This window comes from Adiantum capillus-veneris, chromosome 3, assembly GCF_014529385.1.
Source record: "Adiantum capillus-veneris isolate H3 chromosome 3, ASM1452938v2, whole genome shotgun sequence".
In the NCBI taxonomy this organism is placed as follows: Eukaryota; Viridiplantae; Streptophyta; class Polypodiopsida; order Polypodiales; family Pteridaceae; genus Adiantum; species Adiantum capillus-veneris.
The window spans coordinates 167680264-167706870 of NC_140933.1; the positions used below are offsets into that span (position 1 = coordinate 167680264).

The 26607-nt window shown below is 40.2% G+C and overlaps 1 protein-coding gene and 1 pseudogene across 1 annotated transcript; one reads left to right on the plus strand and one right to left on the minus strand.

The window, feature by feature from the left end:
* The first annotated feature begins 13779 nt into the window (after positions 1-13779).
* LOC147462143 (chlorophyll a-b binding protein 1D-like) lies at positions 13780-14151 on the plus strand. The gene is made up of 2 exons (XM_086502784.1): positions 13780-13810; positions 13886-14151. The coding sequence occupies exons 1-2, from the start codon at positions 13780-13782 to the stop codon at positions 14149-14151; spliced, it is 297 nt and encodes a 98-aa protein (XP_086358910.1).
* Positions 14152-14163: 12 nt separating this feature from the next.
* Positions 14164-17121, minus strand: LOC147462144 (uncharacterized; annotated as a pseudogene).
* Between the last annotated feature and the right edge of the window lie 9486 nt (positions 17122-26607).

Sequence of the window (26607 nt, forward strand, 5' to 3'; positions counted from 1 at the left end):
CAAATTCCTAGATTAGGGAGAATTGTTACATGTTCCATTCTTGGGTAGTGAAGAAAATGCCCCATTTCTGTATATTTGAAACAATCTCCACAATGTAGAGAAGGTATGCACTTGTTTGGCCATACTTATATGCTAATTAAGTTGAGGTGTATGACATCGATCAAAAGGGAGATCGACACACTTCTATAGGTGAACTTCAAATGGAAAACACAATTTTCCCTAACATCATCTTGATTAGCTGGATCCCCATATAGTTGATCGCATCATCCCCATCAACAATCGCCTCTTTAATCATCCAAACTACCTCATCAATGTTACTTACCTTCTACTCAAGTTTGTTTGTGACATGGTGAAATAGCTGCAAAAATAAACCACATACTCCTTGATCTCTATCTGGATCCTTCATTTTATGGGTAGTGAGGTTCCAATCTCTCCCAGCTTCCCATCTCCATCAACCTCATCAATAATATTTTACACATCGACTGCAGTCGTGGAGTGTTTGCGGTGAACCAACCTTTGCCATATTCTTATGTGGCAGTCATGTAGAAGGTGCATGAGGGGAGTTTCCCATAGGGCACCTATATATGGGAGATATGGAGCCGGTGTGAGGGAGTCAACAAGATTAGAATGGGCTACAACCCTAAATAAAGGGATATTGGCCAAGCACTTGGCAAAGCTCATGGCTCTACAAGGTATTGGCATTGCATTGATGGGCTCAAAGGCGCATCATAGAACTCTCACACAATGGGTTGTGGTTGTGATAACTGAGGTTAATGTACATTGCTCCTTGCTTGGTTGCAATTAGGTTCTCTCTCTCTCTCTCTCTCTCTCTCTCTCTCTCTCTCTCTCTCTCTCTCTCTCTCTCTCTCTCTCTTAGGAGATGGCTAATGGCTTTCTAGGCAGTGACCCACCTCTTTCACTCGTTGTTGGTTGAGTATGTTGCTCTCTCTCTCGCTCTCTCTCTCTCTCTCTCTCTCTCTCTCTCTCTCTCTCTCTCTCTCTCTCTCTCTCTCTCTCTCTCTCTCTCTCTCTCATACACACACAAGGCTAATCAATATCATTGTCTCTGTCTCTTTCAATCTCATGCCCGAATGGGAGGTGAGTGTCCCCCCCTCCCCCCCCCCGCCCCAAAAAAGGGGCCTGAGAAACATTTTTTGTGGGCTTGACTTTGGAACCTTTTCACATGCATATGAGTAGGTTAACTCTAAATTTGAGAGGGATAATCACATAAAAATCTCATATTATGACTAAAAATTCCATAATTTGAACGGGCTTATGAACCTACTCGCCCAAATTTCAACCGGTCATTTTTCATTTTGAACAGGCTTTGAATAAAGCGAACCTGTCTTTTTCCGAGCCACCCCAACCCCCACCCCACCCCACCCCCATTTTTGGCACTAAAGGCATTAGTGCACTATGGGCAAAGGTCGTTCAATTTTGTTTGCATGACAAGTGTCCCAAGTCAGACTCAAAAGTCTTGTGAATGAAACGGAATCATGGTCTATTAAAAGCTATTTTCTAAAGTATTCTAATATTCCTAGGAGTTTGATCCCATCATGTAAAGTCTTTATAAAGAGCCCTTTGATATAAGGATTTCAGAAAGATTTATTTCACTAATTTGTTTTATTATCTTTTATGCTTATTAAATTTACATTTTTTAATGAAAAAACACTAAAATATTTTTTGTTTTAATTTTTAATTTTTAATTTTTAATTTTATTGTTTTTACTTTACTTCTTTCTCATTTTATTTCATTGATGTGCAATGTGTGTGTGTGTGTGTGTGTGTGTGTGTGTGTGTGTGTGTGTGTGTGTGTGTGCATATTCGAGTGGGAAGCAACATGACGACACGTGGAAACACTCACAACTTGAGAAATTTTTAAGTTCTATAAAGAAGTACTAGTATGCGACCCGCACGTTGTTGCGGCTAATTAGAAGCCAGGCGTAAGTTTGTGAAACTCTCCTCCCTCATCTTTCCCCAAGGTGCTAACATGTGCAAACATTATCTATGCATCAATAAGGTAGTGCCAAATATATTCATGGATGCTTCATTATTAACTAAGATCATCCTCCAAAGCTACGATAAGGAAACTATAATAACTAACTATCAACAGTGACATCTCATACAAAAAAATGGAGGAGATGACATCTAAACTCTCTGAGAAGACAATCCAATGAAAATCCACCCGCATCAATGTGTTTATCCTTATAAACTTTTTGAAACATAAAGTAAATGTTGGTTGTTTTAAGTTGCTATATTGTTTCATTGACCTGGTTATTCTTTGATATTCATTGCTTGGCAAATGACTTAGAGGTGATACATTTTTTGCTCGTAGCATGGCTTTTTTTTCTAGGATCTAGAGATGGGATGTATAACCCTGGTGTACATGGTGTATAATTTATGAGGATTTGCAAACTTGCATATCACATAATATTCTGATCATAATTTCTAAGATTTTGTTGTTCCATTAGCCAAGAAAGCTGATGCATGAGTTCTTCTCTCTCTCTCTCTCTCAAAGTAAAATGTGATCTTCACATACAAGATTGTTCATTACAAAGGAATACACAAAACTATATAAAGTGCCATTGAGAATTTTCTATGACAATACTTTGAAGTAATTGGCCCAGAAGATGACTGCTTACCTAACTCTTTGTTCACTTATGTGCTGTGTTAGGTACTTGACATATTTGATGCACCATGTGTGTGTGCATCGTAGGGGGCTTTGTTAATGGCATGGATAGACTCTCTGGTCTTATTTATCTACCTATGATTGTTTGAAAAAGACAATAGATATTCTTTCTCTCTTAATCACTTTATATTAATAAAAATAATAGAGTGTTTCCATGATTATTTCATAATTGAATCTTTAACTTACACACAATGCAACCTCAAGTAGTTACTACACTCAAACTTTAGTTTGTGATATCAACATAGCCTAACAAAATGCTCACAACTCTCCCCATTGCTACCTAGTGCACTCACTCTTTCCAAGATTCATTATGATATCATCTAAATCCTTTCAAATGGATCTTGGTCTACAGATGTAGCTGGGTGAACATGAGATTGAGAGTGAGGTAAAGCAAACATCAATGAGTTTCAACCATCCAACATTCTCATTGAATCTCCACACTCAATTTCCCTGTCTCTTAAGTAAGTGTGTGTGTGTGTGTGAGTGAGTGAGAGATAGTGTTGGAACTTGGTGGGTGGAACCAAACCTAATCAAATTTCACAAAATTTAAAGATAAACGTGCTTGTAAGAAGGAAATTGGAGCGGTGCCATCATCATCTTATTGTCCCAACACACTGTAATGAAGTAGCATAAATTTTCGTACCAAGAAATCATTCTCTAAAAGTGAAATCCCACACTTCATCATCATGACCATACACTTACTAATTAATGAGTTTAATAATGAATGATGTGATATGAGAGAGTGACATTGAATCATGATAACCTTAATCATACTATGGTGATGGATGAAGACTTCAAACATCAAATTAAATATTGAAGTTGTAATAATTTATAACAATCCAAATTACTATATGGCCATCAATTGCTAAAGCATGTTAATCTTTGAGAGATGATCTACTGAACTCACCAAAAAGTTCTTGAGCCCTATCTTATCATGTGCACTTTGCACCTAAGCAGTGATCCAATTTAGCTCCCACTCCCTTTGATATGAAACATGGTATTTGGAAATTTGGGAAGTGTTCTCCATTATTGCACATACACTATACCCCTTGCAGGTTTAGTAGGCTTAGCTTCTTACCCAACTTGAGTGCTCGACTTTTATCACATTCAAACTTGCTTTCCTCACATTTGTAGCCTCCCAACTACTTCATGGATGCTCAATTGTCACCCTCATTTCCATAATCCTCAAGCATAGAGAGCCATTAGTCAACCTAGAATAAAGCGTTTGACATGTTTGATTTGGTCCCATAGGTCATATTATCACCTTTGATGACAATACTAATCTGTGTGTGTATGTGTGCATTAATATGTGTGCGTGTGTGCATGTGTGTCAGTGTATATATGGGAGACGGAGTAACCTTATATATTTATATATATTTCGCTTTATATGGCTATATCAAAAACTGAGGATATTTTAACGTGAGCAGTTATGAAAATCAACCTCTCTTTGATCTCTTTGTCTCTCTTTCTCTCTCTCCCTATCTTCCTTTCATTGGTTAGCACCTTTGTGATCTCTCTCTCTCTCTCTCTCTCTCTCTCTCTCTCTCTCTCTCTCTCTCTCTCTCTCTCTCTCTCTCTCTCCACACACACACACACACACATACACAGAACCTCTCTCTACTCTCTTCTTCTCGTTGATGAGTGCCCCTTTAATCTCTCTCTCTCTCTCTCTCTCTCTCCTCTCTCTCTCTCTCTCTCTCTCTCTCACACACACACACACACACACACACATGCACGTGTTGAAATTGGCCTAGCTACCATTCCTAAAGGTGATTCACACAAGCAGATGTACTCCTACTAAATCTAATGGTGGACTATCCAAAAACTCCTCTCTCCGCTCTCTCTCTCTCTCTCTCTCTCTCTCTCTCTCTCTCTCTCTCTCTCTCTCTCTCTCTCTGGTGACATACTTGAGTTGCATCGAGAGCTACCCCATGGATGGCGGAGCTTTGCCGTAAGCAGGCAAGCCCTCCTCTCTTTATAAAAATACACTCAATGTTCGAGTTTTCGTTAATGTCTCTGTCATGTGCATGCACACACACACACACACACACACACACACACACACACTATATTAACCGATAAATTGGGAGAGAAGGGACACAAACACAGGTGTCCAATTTCAATAATTTTTCAAGCACTTTAAGAAAGGGTATAAAAGTGTCTCTTTATAGTTATTTTTAAAATTTTGAGAATACACTTGTTTGTTTCCAAAAGACATTGGTATAGGGCTATACATGCCATTGTGGCAAGCTGCCAATAAGTAAACGTTTGGTATTACAGTACACCTACTGTGTTCTTGGTAGCCTCAAGGAGAGGACAAATGTCTAATCTTCAGTACCTCAAGGCTCGCGGCTTGAGCTTGAGGCCGTTTTGTAATTTCTTTGAGCTTTAAATACATTCACTCACTATTGTGAGTTTGACCAAATTACATTTATTTGAAAATACACTTGCACAAATTTCTAAAAGATATCAATATTGGTCTTTTTAAAAAATCCTTTGAAAAGACAAAGCCAAATTTATCTTTAAAAATTAGATTTTCATTAAACAATAAAATATCCACAACAATTGTCATTTTTACCTTGATTATGTAATAACAATTTGAAGAATGCAACAAAGCTAGCTATGCCATGTGGCGAGAATTAAGTGGATCTTAAAATAGGAGAGTTGGTAAAATAAAAAACGCATGGTAAAATGCAGACGAAGACAATGAAAAAAGCAATGGCGCAAGAAGATCAAAGCACTGGGCCGCACCACATCATGAAAATGAGATGAAAGCTTAAAGAGATATTGTGTTGTGTGTGTGTGTGTGTGTGTGTGAGAGAGAGAGAGAGAGAGAGAGAGAGAGAGAGAGAGAGCTGTGTTGTGCACTAAAACGCAGCAATAAAGAGAGAGAGAGAGAGAGAGAGGTTATTGACAAAAAATGTCGTGCTTGGCACTGCCTTGGCTAACATGCTTTGATCGCGGCAAGAAGCTCTAAATTGTTTTCACAAAAAGTGCTTGGCACTGCCTTGGCTAACATGTATGACAAATGTGGTGTACTTCATGAAGCACAAAAAAGTGCTAGATGAGCTTCCTCTCTAGAATGTCATCTCTTGGAATGCTTTGATCGCGGGATATGCTCAATAGTGGCAGGGCTAGGAAGCTCTCGACTGTTTTCACAAAAAGTGCTTGACGAGCTTCCTCTCCGGAATGTCATCTCTTGGAATGCTTTGATCACGGGATATTGCCCAATAGCGGCAGGGCCAGGAAACTTTGGGCTGTTTTCAGCATATGCAAAGAGAAGAAAGGTCTCCAAATGCATTCAGCTATGCTTGTATCTTGAAGGCATGTGGCGTTATGCAAGATGCTGATATGGGCTTCCTCTCCAAAATGTCATCTCTTGGAATGCTTTGATCGAGGGATATGCTCAATAGTGGCAGGGCAAGAAGCTCTTAACTGTTTTCACAAAAAGTGCTTGACGAGCTTCCTCTCTGGAATGTTGTCTCTTGGAATGCTTTGATCACGGGATATTGCCCAATAGCGGCAGGGCCAGGAAACTTTGGGCTATTTTCAGCACATGCAAAGAGAAGGAAGCTCTTCATATGCATTCATCTACGCTTGCTTGAAGGATGTGGCATCATGCAAGATGCTGATATGGGCAAAATAATTGACATTGTTGGAAAAAACAGTGTACTTGGCACTGCCTTTGCATGTATGTAGAAAGCACAAAAAGTGCTTGAGGAGCTTATTGTTCGGAGTGGCGTCTCTTGGAATGCATTGATTGCACGATATGCACAATAGGAGCATGGCTAGAAAGCTTTATAGGTTGTTTTCAGCGGTTGCAAAGTGAGGGCTTCTGTCCATATGCAATCACCTATGCATGCATCTTAACACTAGTTTGGTATGAAAACAGGACACGTAAGTGTCCTTTTTTTACCAATTTAAATTAAATGCTACTTGCATTAGACGGTTTATTTAAGAGAATCCTCTTGATATGCTTAAATATGTTAGATGGAGGGTCTTTTAAAAATATAACCTTGCATTTTAGAATCTACCATGATCAGGAACTATTCTCATCAAGTTAACCCTCATAAGACTACGATTGATGGTTTGAAGAAATCGACTTTATAAGCTTAAGAAAAAAATGAAGCGACCTTGTAAAAAAATTTAGGTGTCTTTTCCACAATTTTTTTTGTAGATAAGTGAAAGTTTCATGTGCAAAAAAATTGACTTGAAAGTATATAAAATATGGAAAGTTCAATGTGTTTGATATAGCCATTTCAAACATATCGTTGTATACAAATAAAAATATGTTTTTGATGTATTTGTGAGTTTTAGAAAGTGATACATTGCTTACCCTTTCCATTGAGGACTCAAGGTGGCAAGTAGATTGGTTTTGGTATGCAACAATTATTGGATCATTTTAAATATTCAAAATTGCATAAGAGAGAACTTTGATATTTTCATTCTTGAGACATAAGCATTCAAAACCTCAAATAATATCAAACTTTCTATGTAAATCAACTAAATGTATCAAAGTATGTTGTATATACACAATTGGGTTGCCCAAAACCTTGGTTTTAATGTTATTATGGAGAACTCAAGAATTTCAAGAGTTTTTGCACGATAAAAAATTCAAGATAGAGTTCAAGCAACGAGATTTAATTGAGTTAGGGAGCCCAAAAAATATGTAGTTTCTTGGTTTCAACATATAAAGTCATTTGTAGTTGTCAAATTGCACTATAATAGCCCCAATTCCACGAGGTAGCCTTTGGAAGACCAAAATTATGCTCTTATTCAGCACGTGCTCAAGTATGAAATTATGTCTATAACTTACATGTGACTGAGAAAATTGAATTTAAAGTGTATTCCATTGTTTTATGGCACTAAGTACTAACACTTGGCTTTTATAAACATAAAAAAGGCCATCTCTACAAAAAGATATGAGAGCTTTATGATTTTTTTGGCAAAACAGCTTGAAATTTTACTAAAATTTATGACTTAGAACTTACCAAAATCCATACGGATTATATTTTGACATGGAGAAAAATCCATTGTTTTCTTTCCCTCATAACCAACCTTTGGTAGAAGCAAGGTATGAAAAACTTATTTCTAGCTTGACAAATAAATTGCCAAAACTTGGAAGGAAAATATGACACTTTAGTGTCTCAAGACACTCAAGTGTCCAATTACAGAACTAATGTTAAAGGCATGTGGCTCTACCCAAGATGCTGATATGGGCTTAAATATTTGCTCTAATATTGTTAACCAATGGTTGTTGCAAAAATTGTTGTGCTTGGCAATGCCTTGCTCCACACACATCCGTTTTCTCTTGAAACATCGCCAAGCAAGCAACAATAAAGGCTACACAAGCAAAAATAAAGAGTAACAAGATGAATCTTTCTTTTGTGAGTTCACTTAAAGACTATGCTAAGGAGAAGGTTTTGTACCAAGGCAGTAGCATTCATGCTGATATTTGCGATAGTGGGTTACCCCGGGGAATGATGTACCCTCAATGTGTCTTAGTTTGAATTTCAAACTATGTACCCGCTTAGCTTGCACTCTAGCTACTTGTTCAATTATGCCCCATCTAAATTACTCAAAAAACATGGTCAGAAAGTTGTGCTATGTTCTTTGTGTAAATTTGCATCTATACAGAGTCTTTATAGCTTTCATCCCTCAACAAATGAACTATAATCACAAAACAAGCAATTGATACAAAGCAATGTTAGTTCTTGCCGGGGTTCTTGCATGGATCTTTGTAGCTATTGACTCAAAAGTTCAAGAGCAGACTCTTTTGGAAAGCCATGATTTTGAAACACAAAAACTTCCTCTCATTTTTTCCTTTTCTCACTTCTCCCCCCCCCCCCCCTAAACCAATAAATATGATACCCCCTCCCTTATTTTTAAGCTTGGGAGATAAAGTATTGGGGGCCTGCCCCTAACTTATACGCTTATGTAACTTGTAAAAAACCCCCTTCCTTGCACTTACGTGGTGCGGTAATTTTCCCATGGTGAATCCCCCGGGTGGGTTACTTGAAAAGAATGCATACTTGGAAAAAGTGTTCGTCAGTATGTATGTCAAGTGCGGTGCACCGCACAAAAAATCTTTGATGTGGTTACTGTGCGAGATGACATCTTGTGGAATGCACTGATTGCAGGATATGCCCAACTGAGACAGGGCTAGGAAGTTGTGGGCTGTTTTCACTTGATGCATAGTGAGGGCCTGTCTCCAGACGCAATCACCTACACGTGCATTTGAAAGGCATGCGCATTGTGGCTCTACGCAAGATGCTGATATGCACACAAAAATTCACGATGATATTGTTAGTCTGAGGCTACTGAAAAGAGATGTCGTGCTCGGCACTGCCTTGGTCAATGTGTATGCCAAATGTGGTGCACTTGAGAAAGCACAAATAGTGCTTGAGGAGCTTTTTGTTTGAAACAGCGTCTCTTGGAATGCACTGCTGTTTCAAAAAACTTTCATGATTTGCTATGCCTTGCTTGATATGTATGCCAAATGTGGGACACTTCAAAAATCACAAAAAGTGCTTGAGGAGCTTTATATCCGGAATGTTTTCTCTTGGAGTGCATTGATTGAGGGATGCGTGTAACAAGAGTAGGCCAAAAAGCTCAAGGCTATTTTCAATGGATGCAAAGCAAGGGCTTCTCTCTAGATGCAATCACATACGCATGCATCTTGACCTTCTGTATCAAGGCACTATGATTCATGTTGATATTCGCGATAGTGGGTAACTTGAAAAGAATGCATACTTGGAAAAATGTTGGTCAGTATGTATGTCAAGTGTTGTTAGTGCGCAACAAGTCTTTGATGAGCTTACTGTATGGGATGTAGTCTTGTGGAACACACTGATTCTAGGATATGCTCAGCAGAGATGCAATCACCTATCCATGGAGGCATGTTGCTCTACCCAAGATGTTGATATGGGCTTAAATATTTGCTCTGATATTGCTAGCAAAGGGTTCTTGCAAAAATTGTTGTGCTTGGCAATGCCTAGCTCCACACACATCCATTTTCTCTCACAACACCCCCAAGAAAACAACAATAAAGGCTAGACAAGCAAAATTGGAGAGCAAGAGAAAGAGTCTTTCTTTTGTTAGCTCACTTAAAGACTGTGCTAAGGAGAAGGTTTTGTACCAAGGCAATAGCATTCATGCTGATATTTCAGATAGTGGGTTACTTGAAAAAAATGCATACTTGGGGAAAATGTTGGTCAGTAAGTATGTCAAGTGCGGTGCACCTATCAAGTCTTTGACAAGGTTACTATGCAAGATTTCAACTTGTGGAATGCACTGATTGCAGGATATGCCTAGACAAAGCTAGGAATTTGTGGGTTGTTTTCAGCTGGTGGGTAGCAAGGGCCTATCTCTAGACGCAATCACCTACGTGTGCATCTTAAAGGCATGCGCATTGTGGCTCTACGCAAGATGCTGATATAGACACAAAAATTCACAATGATATTGTTAGTCTAAGGCCTGCTGAAAAGAGATGTGCCAATCTGTTTTTAGCAGATGCAAAGCAAGGGCCTCTCTCCAAATGCAATCACCTACGTATGAATTAATGTGTATCTACGCAAGATGATAATGCAAGGTGAGGGCCTCTGTCCATATGCAATCACCTACGCATCCATCTTGAAGGCATGCGACTCTATGCAAGATGCTGATATGGGCTTAAAAATCTACTCTGATAGTATTAGTGAGGGGTTGTTGCAAAAGATTGTTGTGCTTGACAATGCCTTGGTCGATATGTATGCCAAATGTGGTGTGTTTTGTAAAGCACACAAAGCTCTTGAGAACCTTCTATCCTAAATGTCGTGCATTGATTGCGGGATATGCACAACAGAAGCAGGGCCAGAGAGATCAAAGCTGATTCCAGCGGCCGATGCAAAGCGAGGACCTCTCCAGGTGCAATCATATACGTGTGCATCTAGAAGGCACGTGGCTTTATGCAAGATACTTATGGGCATAAAAATTCTTGCTCATATTGTTAGTCAAGGGCTGTTGAAAAGGGTATCGTGCACAATGCCTTGGTTGGCATATTTGCTAAATCTGGTGCCCTTAAGAGAGCACAAAAAGTGCTCAAGGAGCTTTTTTTCCAGATTTCGGACTCTTCAAATGCACTGATTGCAGGATTTGCCACACCGGGTAGGGCCAAAAAGCTCTATTGTGTTTTTAGCAGATGCGAAGCGAGGGCCTCTCTCCAGATGCAATCAGCTACGTATGCATCTTGAAAGCTTGTGGCTCTACACAAGATGCTGATGTGGGCACAAAAATTCACAATTGTATTGTTAGTTAAAGGCTATTGAAAAACGATGTCATACTTTGCGCTGCCTTGGTCGATATGTATGTCAAGCACTGATTGCAGGATATACACAACAAGAGCAGGGCCAAAAATCTCTAGGCTATTTTCAGTGGATGCAAAGTGAGGGCCTTTGTCCAGATGAAATCACCTACGTGTGAATCTTGAAGGCATGTGGCTCTATGCACGATGCCGATATGGACTTCAAAATTCACTCTGATATGGTTAGTCTCAGGTTGTTGCAAAAAACTGTCGTGCTTCGCAATGCCTTAGTCGATATGTAGGCCAAATTTGGTGTGCTTTAGGGAGCACAGAAGAAAATTTATGTCTGGAATGTCGTCTCGTGGAGTGCATTGATTACAGGATATGTGCAACATGAGCAAGACAAAAAATCTCTAGGCTGTGTTTAGCGGATGCAAAGTGATGGCCTCTCTCCTGATGCACTCACATACACGTGCATCTTGAAGGCATGTGGCTCTACACAAGATATTGATATGTGCATAAAAATTCACACTGATATTGTTATTCGGGGAATGTTGAAAAAGATGTCATTCTTGGGAATGCCTAGGTTGACATGTTTGCTAAATGTGGTGCACTTTAAAAATTCACTTCTAATATTGTTAGTCCGATGGTTGTTGCAAAAAATGTCATGCTTGGCATGCCTTGGTCGAAATGTATGCCAAATGTGGTGCACTTCAGAAAGCACAGAAAGTGCTTGAGGAGCTTCCTATCCGGAACATCATCTCTGGGAGTGTGTCGATTGTGGGATATGCACAAGAGGAGTAGGGCATAAATCTTTAGGTTGTTTTTAGCCGATGCAAATCAAGGGCCTCTCTCCTGATGCAATCACGTACGCGTGCATCTTGAAAGCATGTGGTGCAGTTTAGAGAGCACCAAAACTTCTCGAAAAGCTTCCTATCTGAAGCTAGAATGCTCCGATTGCAAAATATGCCCCATAGGGGCAGTTTTCGGTAGATGCGAAACGATGGCCTCTCTCCTGATTGTAGGATTTTCTCCACAAGGGCAACCAGATGGGTCGTACCAAATACTGCGAGTTTGTGTATGTGTATGTATGTGAGCTTACAGACGGACCATCCGGAAGATTCAAACTACCCTAAGACCACGGACATCAAACGTAATGTAGGTTATGGTATGCATGATAGAAAAAGTGAATGTGAGAGTCAACATGTTGGCAAAAGTCGAGCAACACATAATGGTGGGAAGGTGATGCAACAATGCAAGGGAGGTCTGGCAGCCGATCCATCCAACATTCTGCTTCATGCAGACGACAAATAGCAAAGGTACACTCATATTTTGTGTTTTGATTTCCTCTATGTGATGTCAAAGTTCTTAGATTACATCATGTATACAATAAAGCAATGACTTTATATTGTTTTTGTTGAAAAGATTTCAGATGAAGGTGACAAGGACTTGTTATGACCAACAAAGGAACACATGGACAATACAATAAGACATGGCAATGTGGAATGATATATGTCTTTATAAAATATCGGTAATTAGTTCTTCCTTGTACAATTATGATATTTTTACAATAAAAAGTCCCTCCAACATTGAAGGAGAAGCATAAGTCCCCCTTCAACATTGGAGGGGATACAAGTGGCGGGGGAAGGGCACATTCCTTACGGTATCTTTATAAATGTGGAGAACGGTGCCAGCTCCACACCATACATACGTATGGTTTTTTTTTTGGCACACAAGCATCGCAAATGCACAAAATGCATCTTGCTCCGTTTTTATTATAATGTGGATATTTTTACATCCATACATCTTTTAATGCAAAATCTCATTTGTGATGTGAGGTCATAGAGCTTTTGGCGAAATCTTCGAGAAAAAATGTTGTGGAGATTTCATTAAAAGCTATGCCATGCGATAAAATCCACACTACTATCACTTTTTTACTTCTTACCATATAAGCAATCAAGGCAAACTAGTTTTTGGTTATTTGCACTTAAGTTTAAACATTTACTTTATGTCAAGTAGAAAGTCTTTTGAGTTTACATTTTCAAAAGTCTTTTTGTTATGTGTATTTATACTGTTACAAAAGTCTTTTTGTTATGTGTATTTATACTGTTACAATGGCACAAGTAATTACTTTGTGTAAAGTAGAAAGTCTTTGATTTTCGATTGCCTTTTTTTCTTCATTTCCTCCAATGTTATTATTCACTTTTCCATTTTAAATCTTCTTATCCTTTACTTTTACATTTTAGAATAGAGGTTTTATAATGTTTTCCATTAAGTGAAGCAATGATCGACACATGGAGGGTCTCTTCTTCTTTGAAAAATTTAAGCTATTTCATATATAGTATAGATAGATATAGATATAGTACTCAGTTTTGTGACTTTTTGGCCTGCTAGGAAAAGGCCTTAGTGTTGGGCTAGGTTAGGCGTACTTCAACGGATGGTGTCCACCTGAACGGCCATCACTTTTTTAGGTCTTTGGGAGAAGGCGTGCGAGAGTAAGCTTGAACTAAACGCATACGGCTGACAAAGCCTGAGACGGCTTCAAGAAGAATTTCGCACGACTCCACCTTCTGGAGTTTGATAGATAAAAAAAGGGAGAGATCGTTTCAGGCTGGCAGGCAGGCTAGACTGGCCTCGTGATCTAGTCGTCATGACTCGTGCGTTCAGAGTCGAAACTACTCGTCTGCAGCCCAAAGGTTGTGTGGTTCAAGGCTGTGTGGGTTTATTTTGAGGCTGTGTGGTTCAAGGCTGGCTCTCAGATCTTTGCTGATGGCGGCCTTGACTTTGTCCACGCGCAGAGCATTTTGCCTATGGGCGCTGTTGAGGGGTATCGTGTTGCAGGTATGTCCGTCGATGTCGTATGAAACCTGTATATTGATCCGTAGCTATACTATGATGTTGTGTGGATGGCTGTAGGTGGACCCCTTCGTGAGGTTGAGGACCCCATCTACCCCGGTGGCTCCTTCGACCCCCTCGGCTTGGCTGACGACCCAGAGGCTTTCGCCGAGTTGAAGGTGAAGGAGTTCAAGAATGGAAAAGTGGCCATGTTCTCCATGTTCAGTTTCTTCGTCCAGGCCATTGTCACCAGCAAGGGCCCCATTGATAACTTGTCCGACCACTTGGCTGACCCCACCTTCAATAACGCTTGGGCCTACGCCACCAACTTCACCCTCGAAAAATAAGCAACACATTGTTTAATCCTTTGTCCATGCAGCAGCTTGCTCTGCTTTGTAAAACACATTTTGAACCTCACTCTCGAGTGTAATGCTGTTGTTTCGATCTGACATATTATATGGTTCATTCATGTCAGCAGATACTTGTTTCAGGGTTTTTGTATCCTTTTCAGTCAAGTTCATAAATCGGGAAGTCCACCATTCATTGCGTATAGTTCCTTTTTTTCCGTAAATTTAATATAAATGATGTGTGAATGTTGTTTTATTTCCTGCAATAGAGGTATCATTGTAATGCAAATAGTGTTGGTGAATAGGTAGTGTTTTTCCTTTCATTACGTAACTTTCGTTCCGGTCAAATTTCAAGATATTGCTCTAGACATTTGGGAAAGGTTATATGAAACGGATAAAGATTTCGTGTCAAATAGTCGGTTGACAAATGTTTCTTGCTCTCATAGCAAAGTGTACCTTATCTATTTAGAAGATATGAAAGACAATAGACAGCGCTTTTGAAGCCTAGAAATCTGTTTGAGGTTGAAGACTATGTTGGTATAGAGCGTATACCAGTTAACGTCCGGAGTGACTGGAACAAAATTGCCTACGACTCAGCACTGTATAATGTTCAATAGTTGGAAGTGCATGGTTTCATCCTGTATGTAAAATAACTATTGCAAATTGCTATAAAAATGATGGCAATAATGGTATTTTCTTGGCTCTGACCATTGCACTTAGTATATATATGACTTGGAACTGTCTTTTAGAAAGGAAGTTGGTCTAAGACACTGTGCAGTAAGAACTTTACCACCACTCTTGACATATGTATTGACAGACTTGGACGCAGGCCCTGTCGGCACCACGCAAATGACAGCTCGTGAGTCGTGAGGCCTGAGGTCAATTCACACTGTTGTACAATGTGACTTGGACGCAGGCCCTCGTGATACCTCACCTTGTTTACCAAGAACTCAACCCCAATACTAAGTCTTTTCATTTTCTACCATCATAGTACTTATTTTACTTATTGCTTAGCTTTCACTTTTGCATTTCAAACCAAATGTTTTTTTAAGGTTTTCTTTCAAATGAACCATAGGATGACACATGGACACCCTCTCTTTTCTTGAAAATTTTAAGCTCCATTTATACTATTAGTGTGGCCAGCGAGCTCCGCCTGCCTCTCTCTCGATTTTCGTGCAAGCTGTCTCTCTCTCTCTCTCTCTCTCTCTCTCTCTCTCTCTCTCTCTCTCTCTCTGTGCACCCAAACCTGCAAGCCACACTTGCCGGTTAAACGTGTTGTTGATGCGTGGTAGGGAGGGGGACCGGAATCCCTCTCCCCATTATAGATAGTATAGATTATAAAAGAGTGAGGGATTTTGACACCCTCCCCCGAACACGTGGCACTCATTCCTTCATCCGACGCCTTCAGGGGTGTGGAGAGAGAGAGAGAGAGAGAGAGAGAGAGAGAGAGAGAGAGAGAGAGAGAGATGTCTCAACGACGTGTGCGGATTGTAAGGCGGGCTATCCCCAATGATAGAGAAAGAGAGTGGGTTTGAATTTGGAACTAAAAGGTGCAACCTGCACCGACGCAGGCTAGAGAGAGAGAGAGAGAGAGAGAGAGAGAGAGAGAGAGAGCAGGCAGCCAACAAGCTGAGAGAGAGAGAGAGAGGAAGAGAGCAAAAATTCTTGAGAGTGGCACGGAGCTCCACGCGATGACTGTGTTGTGGTGCACACGCTTCAATCCCTACTCACCACTCACTCCCCCTTCTTCCACGCCACTATTCTTGAGAGAGGTTGCAGTTTCCCGTGAATCGTTTCTCTCTCTCTCTCTCTCTCTCTCTCTCTCTCTCACACACACACACACACACACACACACACACACACACACACACACACACACACACACACACACACACACACACTCACGTTTGCAAGTTCCATTGCATGAGGAGATACAAATAACATTGAATATTAATATGGATGATACAATGTTAGCAAAAGTGGATGGGCGATTGCAAAGCTGATGGTGATTGTGATTATAGCGATGGTGGGTAGATTGTGCAAATGGAGGAAGGTAACAGCAATAGAAGCAGATGGCTACGAGGCAGATGTAATGTTGTTATCGAGGAACCGTTCGGACGTATTGACAAGTCGAGATGGGGATTTGGCCGTATTAAATTTGACAATGAGAGCCGCTATTGGCGATGGTTCTTTGCATGTTTTAGGGATTGTAAAAAAGGTAGAAGGGTCTTTTGTCTGTGATTGTGTGACAACGTTGGAAGGTAAGAGACTTTTTCTCTCAAATTTGTCCATAGATTGTGGTGTTGATGATCAATCAATCGTAGTAGTGGTCACATTTGGTGAAGAACCCCACAATGAGAAAATTCTTCAGCCGCACAAATCGTGATGTCGATGTGCACACATTCAGCTCCGATATGGAAGAAGAGGCATATTGCAAGGGTATGGATAAGCATCCACATGGATTTTTCTAGCGACCCATCATTTGCAGCCCACGACCCTGAAGAGGCCCGACATAGCAAGAGGAACAATAATGTTGGGAAGGTAAGGGATACCCTCAGTGGAGATGGCATACTAGATGGCGTGGGCGCCTTGGTAGGCAGCGCTGAAGGTAAGAATCACTTGTGAGCTCAAAAGGCCTGCCATTTTGAGGTCACGGATGCAAAGAGGATGCACATTCTCCCCAACAATGTAGGGCAAAGGAGGCAACAAGGGGTGCTCTTCATGGCTGATGAGGGCCAGTTGGGGGTGCCTAAGAATGTGCAATGAATCTGTATGCAAACATAGATTAGTAGCACCATGAAATATTCATAACTTGCACCACCACGAGATTTTGTGAGCGAGTGGTGCACCCACGAGGGATGTATCCACCTCCCCTGCGAGCAAATGTGTCGCCAACACTAGGAAGAAAGACCTCAAAGCCATGACCAACAAGTAGAAGGCTGTAGGTTCTTTTCTGATGCCATTGTCCATCCCGTCAAGCGCACAAGAGAGAGAGAGAGAGAGAGAGAGAGAGAGAGAGGCCGTCGGAGTGGACCGATCGTACTAGTGATATATAGTATAGATAGATGTAAATAGTGTGACAACCATTTATATCTATGATAGTAGGTGTCTACATCCTTTGACTCTAGCTTATATCCAAGTTATTGGCTCATTTTCTAAGTGGGGCCTCAAACAGTTATGGAAGTTGGTCAAGGAATAATGATTACATTATTTTGTTTGTATTGATTAATTTATAATTTTTAAAATTTTGGATGAAGTGGAAATAGTTACTACATTACTTCATTTGCTGTGTGTGTGTGTGTGTGTGTGTGTGTGTGAGAGAGAGAGAGAGAGAGAGAGAGAGAGAGAGAGAGATATGAGTTTTTCCTTGATTTCCTTGTAGATTTTTTTGGGGAGAGAAGGAAGCCACTCTACTAGGAAGACTTTAATAAAATCCCATTAGTTGACGGATGCTTGAAAGATTCCCTTCATGCTCCTTCACTTAGCCCCTCTGCCTGCAACAGTTCCCATCCCCCTTGCTCCCATCATGCAACGCGGCCCCTCTCTCTCAACACCCCCTGATTCGCTTCCCATCCTGCGTCAGCGACCCTACACCAGCTCGTCTCCCTCAGTAGTCTCTTCCTGCGTTGAACTCTATCAGCACAGAGTTGCGAGATAGAGAGAAGAAGAGGCGAGCACAACAGAGAGAGAGAGAGAGAGAGAGAGAGAGAGAGAGAGAGAGAGAGAGAGAGAGAGAGAGAGAGAGAGAGAGTTCTCTCTTGTAGGGGTCACGCATGAGAGATAGCTGAGAAGCTTTCGCGAGAGCAAGTCGAGAGAGAGAAGAGAGCAAGAGGCGAGCACAACAGAGAGAGAGAGAGAGAGAGAGAGAGAGAGAGAGAGAGATTTGAAAACAGAAAGAGAGGACATGCCAACCGCTTGACAGCTCACTTTCTCCACGTGTGTGGACACATGCACCTCTACTATCACCCTTCCTTTTTGCTTTCTAAAGTTAATGAACCTATTATATGATTTTATATGATTGGGTACTCCATACTAGTTTGCTTTGATATAACTTTATAAAATAACACAAAGCCTAATTTAAATAAGTCTTGACAAAGACTCCACCGTTAGGTTTTGATGATATCAAACTATTCTTATCGTTCAATCGTGATATCTCCTTGAAAGGGAAGTGCAACAATGCACTGCACCTAAGAAATCGTGGTATCTCCTTCAACTTTTTTTTAAATAAAAAAATAGCAAAACTCACAATCGTGAGTGAATTATATTAATCAACCCAAATAGCTACAAGGTCTTGTCATGCTCGTGTTGAGCCATGACATCATTCAGGGCCCCAAAGTTCATCGACTAACAAGACAACCATCCAAACCAACTCATGTATCCTTCAACTATTTCTAAAGAGCAGCAATGCAATGCAATGCAGTGCTACGCTTTAGTGATATCAAACTATTCATTGGCTTTCTAAAAGAGAGTTGAGTTAGGATGCTTTCAATGTTTTCATATCAAACTTTGCTTTCAAATGGATCTTTTTATTTCACGTTTCTTTTGACATCACGACATGTCTTGAATTTTCTTGTATTCTATTGTATTCTTGTATACTAAACTGCAGCTTCATCTTGCATAATTTTAGTAAAATCTATACACACACACATTTCATTTCACAACCTCATTTAGCTTGACTATTTTTTATTTTGTAACTCAATTCTAATAGAAGGTATTTTTAACGGCTTCAAAAAAATTAAAAGGTATTTTTAATTCAAAGATTCTCCTCAACAACAAGAAAAACGATGCATAGATCTATAGCAATGACAAAGCGCATAGATTTACAACAATATTAGATGGGAAGTCTGAATACAACATTACGCACATGTGAGAGAGAGAGAGAGAGAGAGAGAGAGAGAGAGAGAGAAAAACGTTAAAGAGAAAAGAAGAAAACGCTAAAAAAAACAAAAATAAAAAAAAACACTTATTTATATGGACACAAAAGATCTTTTGACTTTCTACCTTCATTTTGTCTTTTAACTTTTTACCTTAGTTATTCTTTTCATTTCCTAAACTCACCCTTCACTTATACACTTAATATATTTTGACCAAATTTTTATATTGACCAAATTTTTATATTCTGAGATTGATTGAGACTGGAGAGACTTAATCATTGGAGAAAGTAAGTCATCGTGACCCTTTCACGTGTTATTCAATCATGGTATGATGTTTGTTATTCAATCATGGTATGATGTATCGTCTTCAACTATTTCTTAATGCACTCACGCCACTTGTTATTTTCTTATTATGCTCCTGCCTTAAAAGATAAAACCATGTTGTCAAATGAAATTTATATCTTGAACTTGAAAGCCAAACATAATTGACTCAAGACTCTTTAAATATCTTTCTGTCATTCTCTTATGCAACACAATATACACCTACGGCTCCATAGCTCTATATTGTTTTTATAAAGCGGAATCTAATCTAGATGCCCTGCTCTGTTCCCTCCTTTCCCAAAGGAAAAAGGAAGCTGTCCCCCCCTCCCCCCTCCCCCCCCCAAAACCCTCCCTGGCGTCCTCTTGCTACCCTCGCTCCATGGCTTGCGGCCTACCCCCCCCCCCCCCTGCAATGAGTTGCTCTCTTGCTCTATCTCATACTATCCGTCGAGTCCAACTATGTGCACAACATTTCCTTCCCATCTCCTTCCCTCTTGTAGATACGTTGCTTTGAAGCACGCACACATGCACATAATATAGTTGGCATGCGAGCAGAGAGGAACGTGGTTCAAGCAATCTCCTACCTAGCCTACAACAACTTGTCTCTCTCTCCACGTGCCCTGTCCGGCCTTTTTTTCCTCAAAGCCACACGAGGTATCTCCGTAGATGCTATCTAATAATGGGAGGCCCGAGGAGGGATCCAGTAGCAAGGGAGGATACCAACGTTTGGGAGAAATCAATTGGAAAAATTACCAAAATACCCTCTATTTTGTGGAAATTTTCAAAATACCCCTTAAATTTCAAAACTTCCCAAGATACCCCCAATATTTTATCATTAATTCTCCAAATGCCCTTCAAATTGTCCAGAATTCCTCTGGTTGTGAGAGTAAATTTCTTCTAAAATAATTTTCTTTGTAGCTTTTCATAAGAAGACTAATTGTCTATCACGCAAGATGCTAAAACTAGAATTTGAGTCCTTGTTCAACGCTTTGGGGATGAATTGCTTTATTATTTCTAGACATAATTGACTTCTTTTGCTAGGTATTTTGTGACAAATTACATGTTATGCACTCAAAAACGTATCTCAATTGTCAAAAAGAAATAAAGATTAAAAAATCTTGAACAATCCAACAAAAATAGATACAAGGGTAATTTGGGAGTTCCACAAATTAGAGGGGTATTTTGGTGATTTTCCCAAATCAATTTCACAAGGGTAGATTGAGAGATGGAATTTTCCAAAATAACCGCAAAGGAACTCTATTGTGTTTAATTTGCCAAACCCATTTTCTCCTTCTCACTGGAGAGCTCACTCTGCTTTCCTACCTTTTGCAAGTGTGCGAAGAGAGAGAGAGAGAGAGAGAGAGAGAGAGAGAGAGAGAGAGAGAGAGAGAGAGAGAGAGAGAGAGAGTGCCACCGCGAGCCTGAGTGGGGGGAAGAGAGAGAGAATTTAAATTTTTAAAGAGCAATATTGTTTTGGAACTTATATATGCTCTACAAATAGTCGTGCTGATTCCGGCATCTTAACCGTAGTCTTAGTGGGAATGAATTGACCCATCTTTGTTAAACGGTCTACAATTACCCATATGACATCATGGCCACGATTTGTAGTAGGTAGTCCTACTATAAAATCCATAGAGATGCTCTCCTACTTACCTTGTGGAATCTCTAAAGGATGTAAAAGGCCACCTACCTTGAGGCACTCTGCCTTCTTTACTTGGCACTATTGGCACTTTAGTGCGTACTCTTGAACATCATGATGTAGACCTGGCCAATAAAATTGCCGTTGAAGTAAGGCATACGTCTTACAAATACCTGGATGACCAACATTTGGACTATTCTGACACTCAATTAATATTTGGTGCATAATGTTTGAGTCCTTTGGCACACATACTCTACCCTTGTGGAGTAAGTAGCCATCATCAATGGAAAAATTCTTCCATCGTTAAAGCTCTTCCTGAGTAGGGGTGGAGCTCTGTGTGTTAGAGTTTTTACCTGAGAGTGCAAAGACATGTTGATCTAGTTGTATAGAGACATGTGAGTGTGAGGGATCCCTTTTTAAAATTGCACTCCACATATTAGCATATGATTGATCTTGTGTACACTTGCCACGTAATGACTTCAAAAATTCACTCTTTATTTCCGTGAAAGCAAGTGAATTAATTTGAGGCATCTGACTTAGTGCATCCGCTATTACATTATATCGCCCCTTGCGATATCGTAGCTTACAATCATAATCTTGAAGGATCTCTGTCCATTGCGACCCTTCAAGTCCATTTGAGTAGTAAACCATTTAATACTCTCATGGTCAAAAGCTACTTTAAACTTGGCACCATATAAATAGTGTCGCCACTTTTGTAAAGTGTGAATTATGGCATAGAGCTCTCTCTCATAGACATAATAATTTTGTTGAACTCTATCTAACTTTTTACTTTCAAAGGCTATAGGTCTTCCCTCTGTTTGCGGGTCGCCGCGACGGACGTCCATAGCATAGCTCTCACGCATCAACATAAAATATCAATACAAGGGAAACGACCAGGATGAGGCATGGAAACTCAATAGGGTGTCATTCCTAATTAAGTGAACTCGATGAGATGCAACTACTAACTCTGCAAGCAAATCATACGCACTAAAGCCAAGTAATCTGCCTATGTCCTTCTACACAGCTCTACAGTCATCACGCCCGTTTACCATGCAAATCATATCGGATTCGCACGAAACTTGAAGTGGAGCTGCAGGGGACTATTTAGAATTTATCCTATCATTGTCACAGCATTCTGGGTAGGTACATGGATCGCAATCATTCGTCCCAAAGTAAGCAAAAACAGCAAAGAGATGATCCTAAAGGGTCGTTTTAGAGTCCCTAAAGCCTCTCCTAGGATCAAAACAACATAAAATACGCATATAAGCACTCAAAACAGCGATTTAAAGCTCCAAACACGTAGTTGAAAACCTACACCGAATCTCGAATGCTTACACTTGAATAAAAGAGTAAAGTAAGAGGAACACAATGCAATAAACGAATTTGAATTTGGATTACCGTAACCACAGTAGCAGTGATTACAAGTTGGAGCAAGAGATATCTCTTAGTACGTACACCGTTTCTTCAAACTTTCCATAAAAGATTATAATGTTCAAACTTACAAAACTTGACCTTTATAGTTTAGGTCTTTACAAATGGCTTGTCCGGCCAAAAGCTCCTAAACTTCTAACTGGCTCTCTTATACACAAATGCTCCCAGAAAGATAATCATAAATTCTTTTACAGGTTCTCGGCTTAGAGATGCTCTCTTACAAAAGAATTTTACAAGGGTTTCCCACAAAAATGTGACTCTTTCTCTGGAAACCGCAACTTCGTCCGCCAAACACTCCCCCCTTCCTTATCGTTGCACGTCCTCGTGCATGTTTAGAGCTTTGGTCGTTGATGGGGCTCTAAGGAAGCAAGTTTTGCTGAGAAAATCCGTGTTTGAAGGACAGCTTCCAGGTATTCTTGTTGCTGCCTGAAAGGGTTTTCACTTACATTGTGCTGATATGCTATGTACCGTGCCTTGAGGTCCTTTGCCATAGGATGAAAGATTCTTGAGTCGATTTCAAAAAAACCTGTGATGAAGGCCTCCTCGAATGTCTGCAAGTAATGTGATAGCAGGTACATAAGTCTGGAGTAAATTGCCATCAGGATATGTCGTGGTGGTGAACCTTGCAAATTCCAGCAAATTCCTCTATGCCCTTCTAAGAACAGATTCCACGAATGATCGTCGCCTTCAGTGTCTTTGAACACCTGGATGCAGGTGACGATCATTCGGGCTATCTTTACCAGCATCTGACGGGCTACATCGGGGACATCCCACAGAAAAGCGATTGTTGAATTGAGAGTGTTTACTACGTAGGCTACTGTAGGAGGGTTTTGTGCTGTTAGGACTGGGTAGTTGAGCTTTTGCCGCCTTGAGCCTTTCCATGTGGAAAACTCCTTCCATGTGCGTCTTCTAGGGACTGGGCATAAAGTAGGATCTATTTAAATGTGTTGAGGAGCGTTGTGAAAGTTGGTTAGATCCTGTGGCCGCTTGTCCAACCACTTCTACCTCCACTTTGGGTGGTCGTCTATGAGTACCTGTGCTTCTTCAGCTGTCAGTGCTACACCTTCATAACCCCCGTCTTTGTTTCCTGGTAGGGTCGAGGGGTTTGGAATGACATTAGAAGGAGAAGCATTGACATGGTTCCAAAACATTCCACCAAGGTCAATCATGGACATGAACACATTAGCTCAAGGATTTGTAGCTACTTGTTTCAAAATGGGGATCAAACATAATACGGTAGCTCAAATCTACAGCTTTAAACAGAAACATGGTGAGTCTGTTAGGGATTGTGCAACTCAAATGAAATAATACATTGCCAGATGCCCAGGGCTAGAGATACCTGCAGAAGAACGACTCGTATCTTTGTTTCTAGAGGGACTGCTGAACAAAGAACTTCATGCTATACTCTATAGTAAGAAGCATACAACCCTAGAGGAGGGTGTGTCAGATGCTATTGGCTTAGGAGACAATTGTGATATTTTCAATGAAGAAGATGTCCTACAAAGCGAGAAAACAACATCCACTAAACCAGCACAAGTGGAAACGGCTGCTGCAACACCACTTTCAACCATAGAAGATATGCTCAAAAGGATGAACGACATGATGAACAACATGCAAAAAGCACCTATGAGGGGACCAGGACAAGGGATACCTCAACAGGGACAACCAATTAGACGATAAAAATGGTGTGCAATCGAGGGTAAATGGACCAACCATGAGACCCACGAGTGCTATTTTCGACCAAAGTATGATGGAAATGTTCAGTGCGTGCCTATGAGGCCATAAGGACAACCCATGTACAGATATCAGCCTAATATGGCCCAAGCTAAAAGACCACCGATGGGTATGGAAAGACCGCAACCTGTGTTGGGTCAAAAACCTTCGTATCTAGGACATAATGCAGTACCTGTAAAGTACATGCATTCCAAAGGAGTCATAGATGAACAAGCATTAGTGCATGGTACACACTATGCGGAGCCTAGTCCATCTATGGTAATGGTAGAAGGAGATTGGTATAATTCACATCCACCACCAATGGAGGAACCTGTGACTTATGCTCCACCAGAGCTTGCACCAATGTATTATGTAGCTAATCAAGGTGTATGACCTCCTATGGTAACACCCCTGATTAAGCCAAGAACGGGAAACTCTCATAATTGTGGTGCGGATGATCATTGAAAAAATGAATGCCCAGAGCCTGACAAGAACCTCAAGGAAATTGAAGCTTATTGCATACAATGTTGCAAAAAGGGAGGACACTTTCCGGAAGATTTTCCTAAAAATCCTTTAAACAAGGAGAAAACAGTAGTAAATGTAGTCCAAGTGATACCTAGTAGCTCATCTGAGAGTGAAACGAGTGTTTCAGTCAAGGTAATCACTAGATCTCAGGCTAAGAAAAAGAAACATAACTCCTCTAATGATTCAAAAAATATAAAAGTTTCCTCTCAAAGGATCAAAAGAAGCAGAAGCAAAAGGTATGAATTGAGAAAACAAAAACAACGATCTGAAATCGAGGAGAAAGCAAAAAAACTATTCTAGGAAAAGGTGAAAGAACCTGGAAATGAAATCAAAGAAACAACTGTAAAATTTAGAGGATCAATTTTGGTTGATAAAATTTTTGAGCCTATTAATGCAGCCTTGGAAGCCTACCAAGCAGGACTTAAGACAGGCCAAAACATGGAAAACAAATGGAAAAACTATCCTTCTCCAGACATGGAATCAGCTGAGCTTGAAGCTTATCAAAATTTGGTAAGTATCACGCAAGAAATGCTAGAAAAACAAAAACCCAAGCTTGAAAGTATCGCAAAACCTGAGGAGCTTATGGTAAGAGACACTAAAGAAAAATCCAAAGTGGTGGTAGAACCCCACCTTGAAACAAAAGAACTAAAACTTATAGTGCCGGATAGCGAAGATGCCTTAGACAGAATTCCATTCGTAGAGGAAGACTGGCCAGGACACTTATGGAAAAAAGTTAGAGAGATCAATGATGGGAGCCTAACTTTAAAGTCATCTCCTATAGAGGAATTTTGGTTGGACAACCTACCTTCTGATATGAACATGGATGTACAATCCTTGTACGGGGATTGCGGATCTGAAGCTTCAAGAATGTCTAAACCATTGACCTTGAAAACATTACCCTCTTACTTGGGAGATAATGAAGATGAATTCATAGTATGTAAGACCACTCAAGTAAAAAGAGTTGAACAGACCCTAGAAGTAGACAACATTCATTCAATCATGTCTACACCCATCCAATGCACTCTTACCTTGGGAGAACTATTAAAACTTGGACCATATTTATGGAATGATCTACAAAAAACCCTAGAGAAGGTGGGGATAACGGGACTAATCTCAAAAAAATTGGGAAATTTGAAAAACGAAAGGGACAACAAAGAGATTTGATCTGTTCCAATGAACAAAGTTGGAGAATATTGCAAAGGAGAAGAAGGAAATACAACCCTTCCAGTGAAATATAATGGCATTGAAACCATGGAAATACTGGATATTGGAGCAGGCATAGCCATAGACACGAAAGCAGTATGGGAATCCTGGGGACAACCAACCATTAGACAAACTGGAATGAAATTATAATTGGCTGACGGACACATTGAGAGACCATTAGGGCTGCTTGAAAAAGTGATAGTCAATTCTTGTGGGATTGAATATCAACACACTTTTGCCATAGTAGACTTTGGGAAAAACTCAATTATGAAATCATATTGGTAAGACCTTTCATGCGACAGGTACAGCTTATCCAAGATTGGGGAAACAATTATCTGTACTTGAAGCAAGTGGTATCTATAACAAAGGTAAATCTAAAAGATCACACTTATAGAGATGTCTTGAAAACACCCATACAAGAGTTTGATTTAGTCTCTTCGACTGAAACTAAGCTTCCATCCTGGTTAAACAAAGACACTCCTATTTGGATGTGTGGTGCCTTAGAAAATGGGAGTTTAAAATGAGAAGAATGTATTCTAAAAAGGGATTGCACAAACGAAGCCTATGTACCTGAACCCTTTCCAGAGCATTTGTTTGAGCCAGCTGAGTGGACTCAAATTTTAGCGACAATGGATGTATGTGTGAATACGCCTATGCCTACTCAATTTTGCAATGAGGATGGCTATGACATAATTTCCATCCAAATGATTTCAACCCTCAACATTGAAGATGAAATTAAGGAACCCAAGG

Coding starts and splice junctions, on each gene's coding strand:
- LOC147462143 (XM_086502784.1), top strand. CDS start 13,780: ATGGGCGCTGTTGAGGGGTATCGTGTTGCAG. Junction 13,811..13,885: donor TGAGGGGTATCGTGTTGCAG/GTATGTCCGTCG, acceptor GGATGGCTGTAG/GTGGACCCCTTCGTGAGGTT.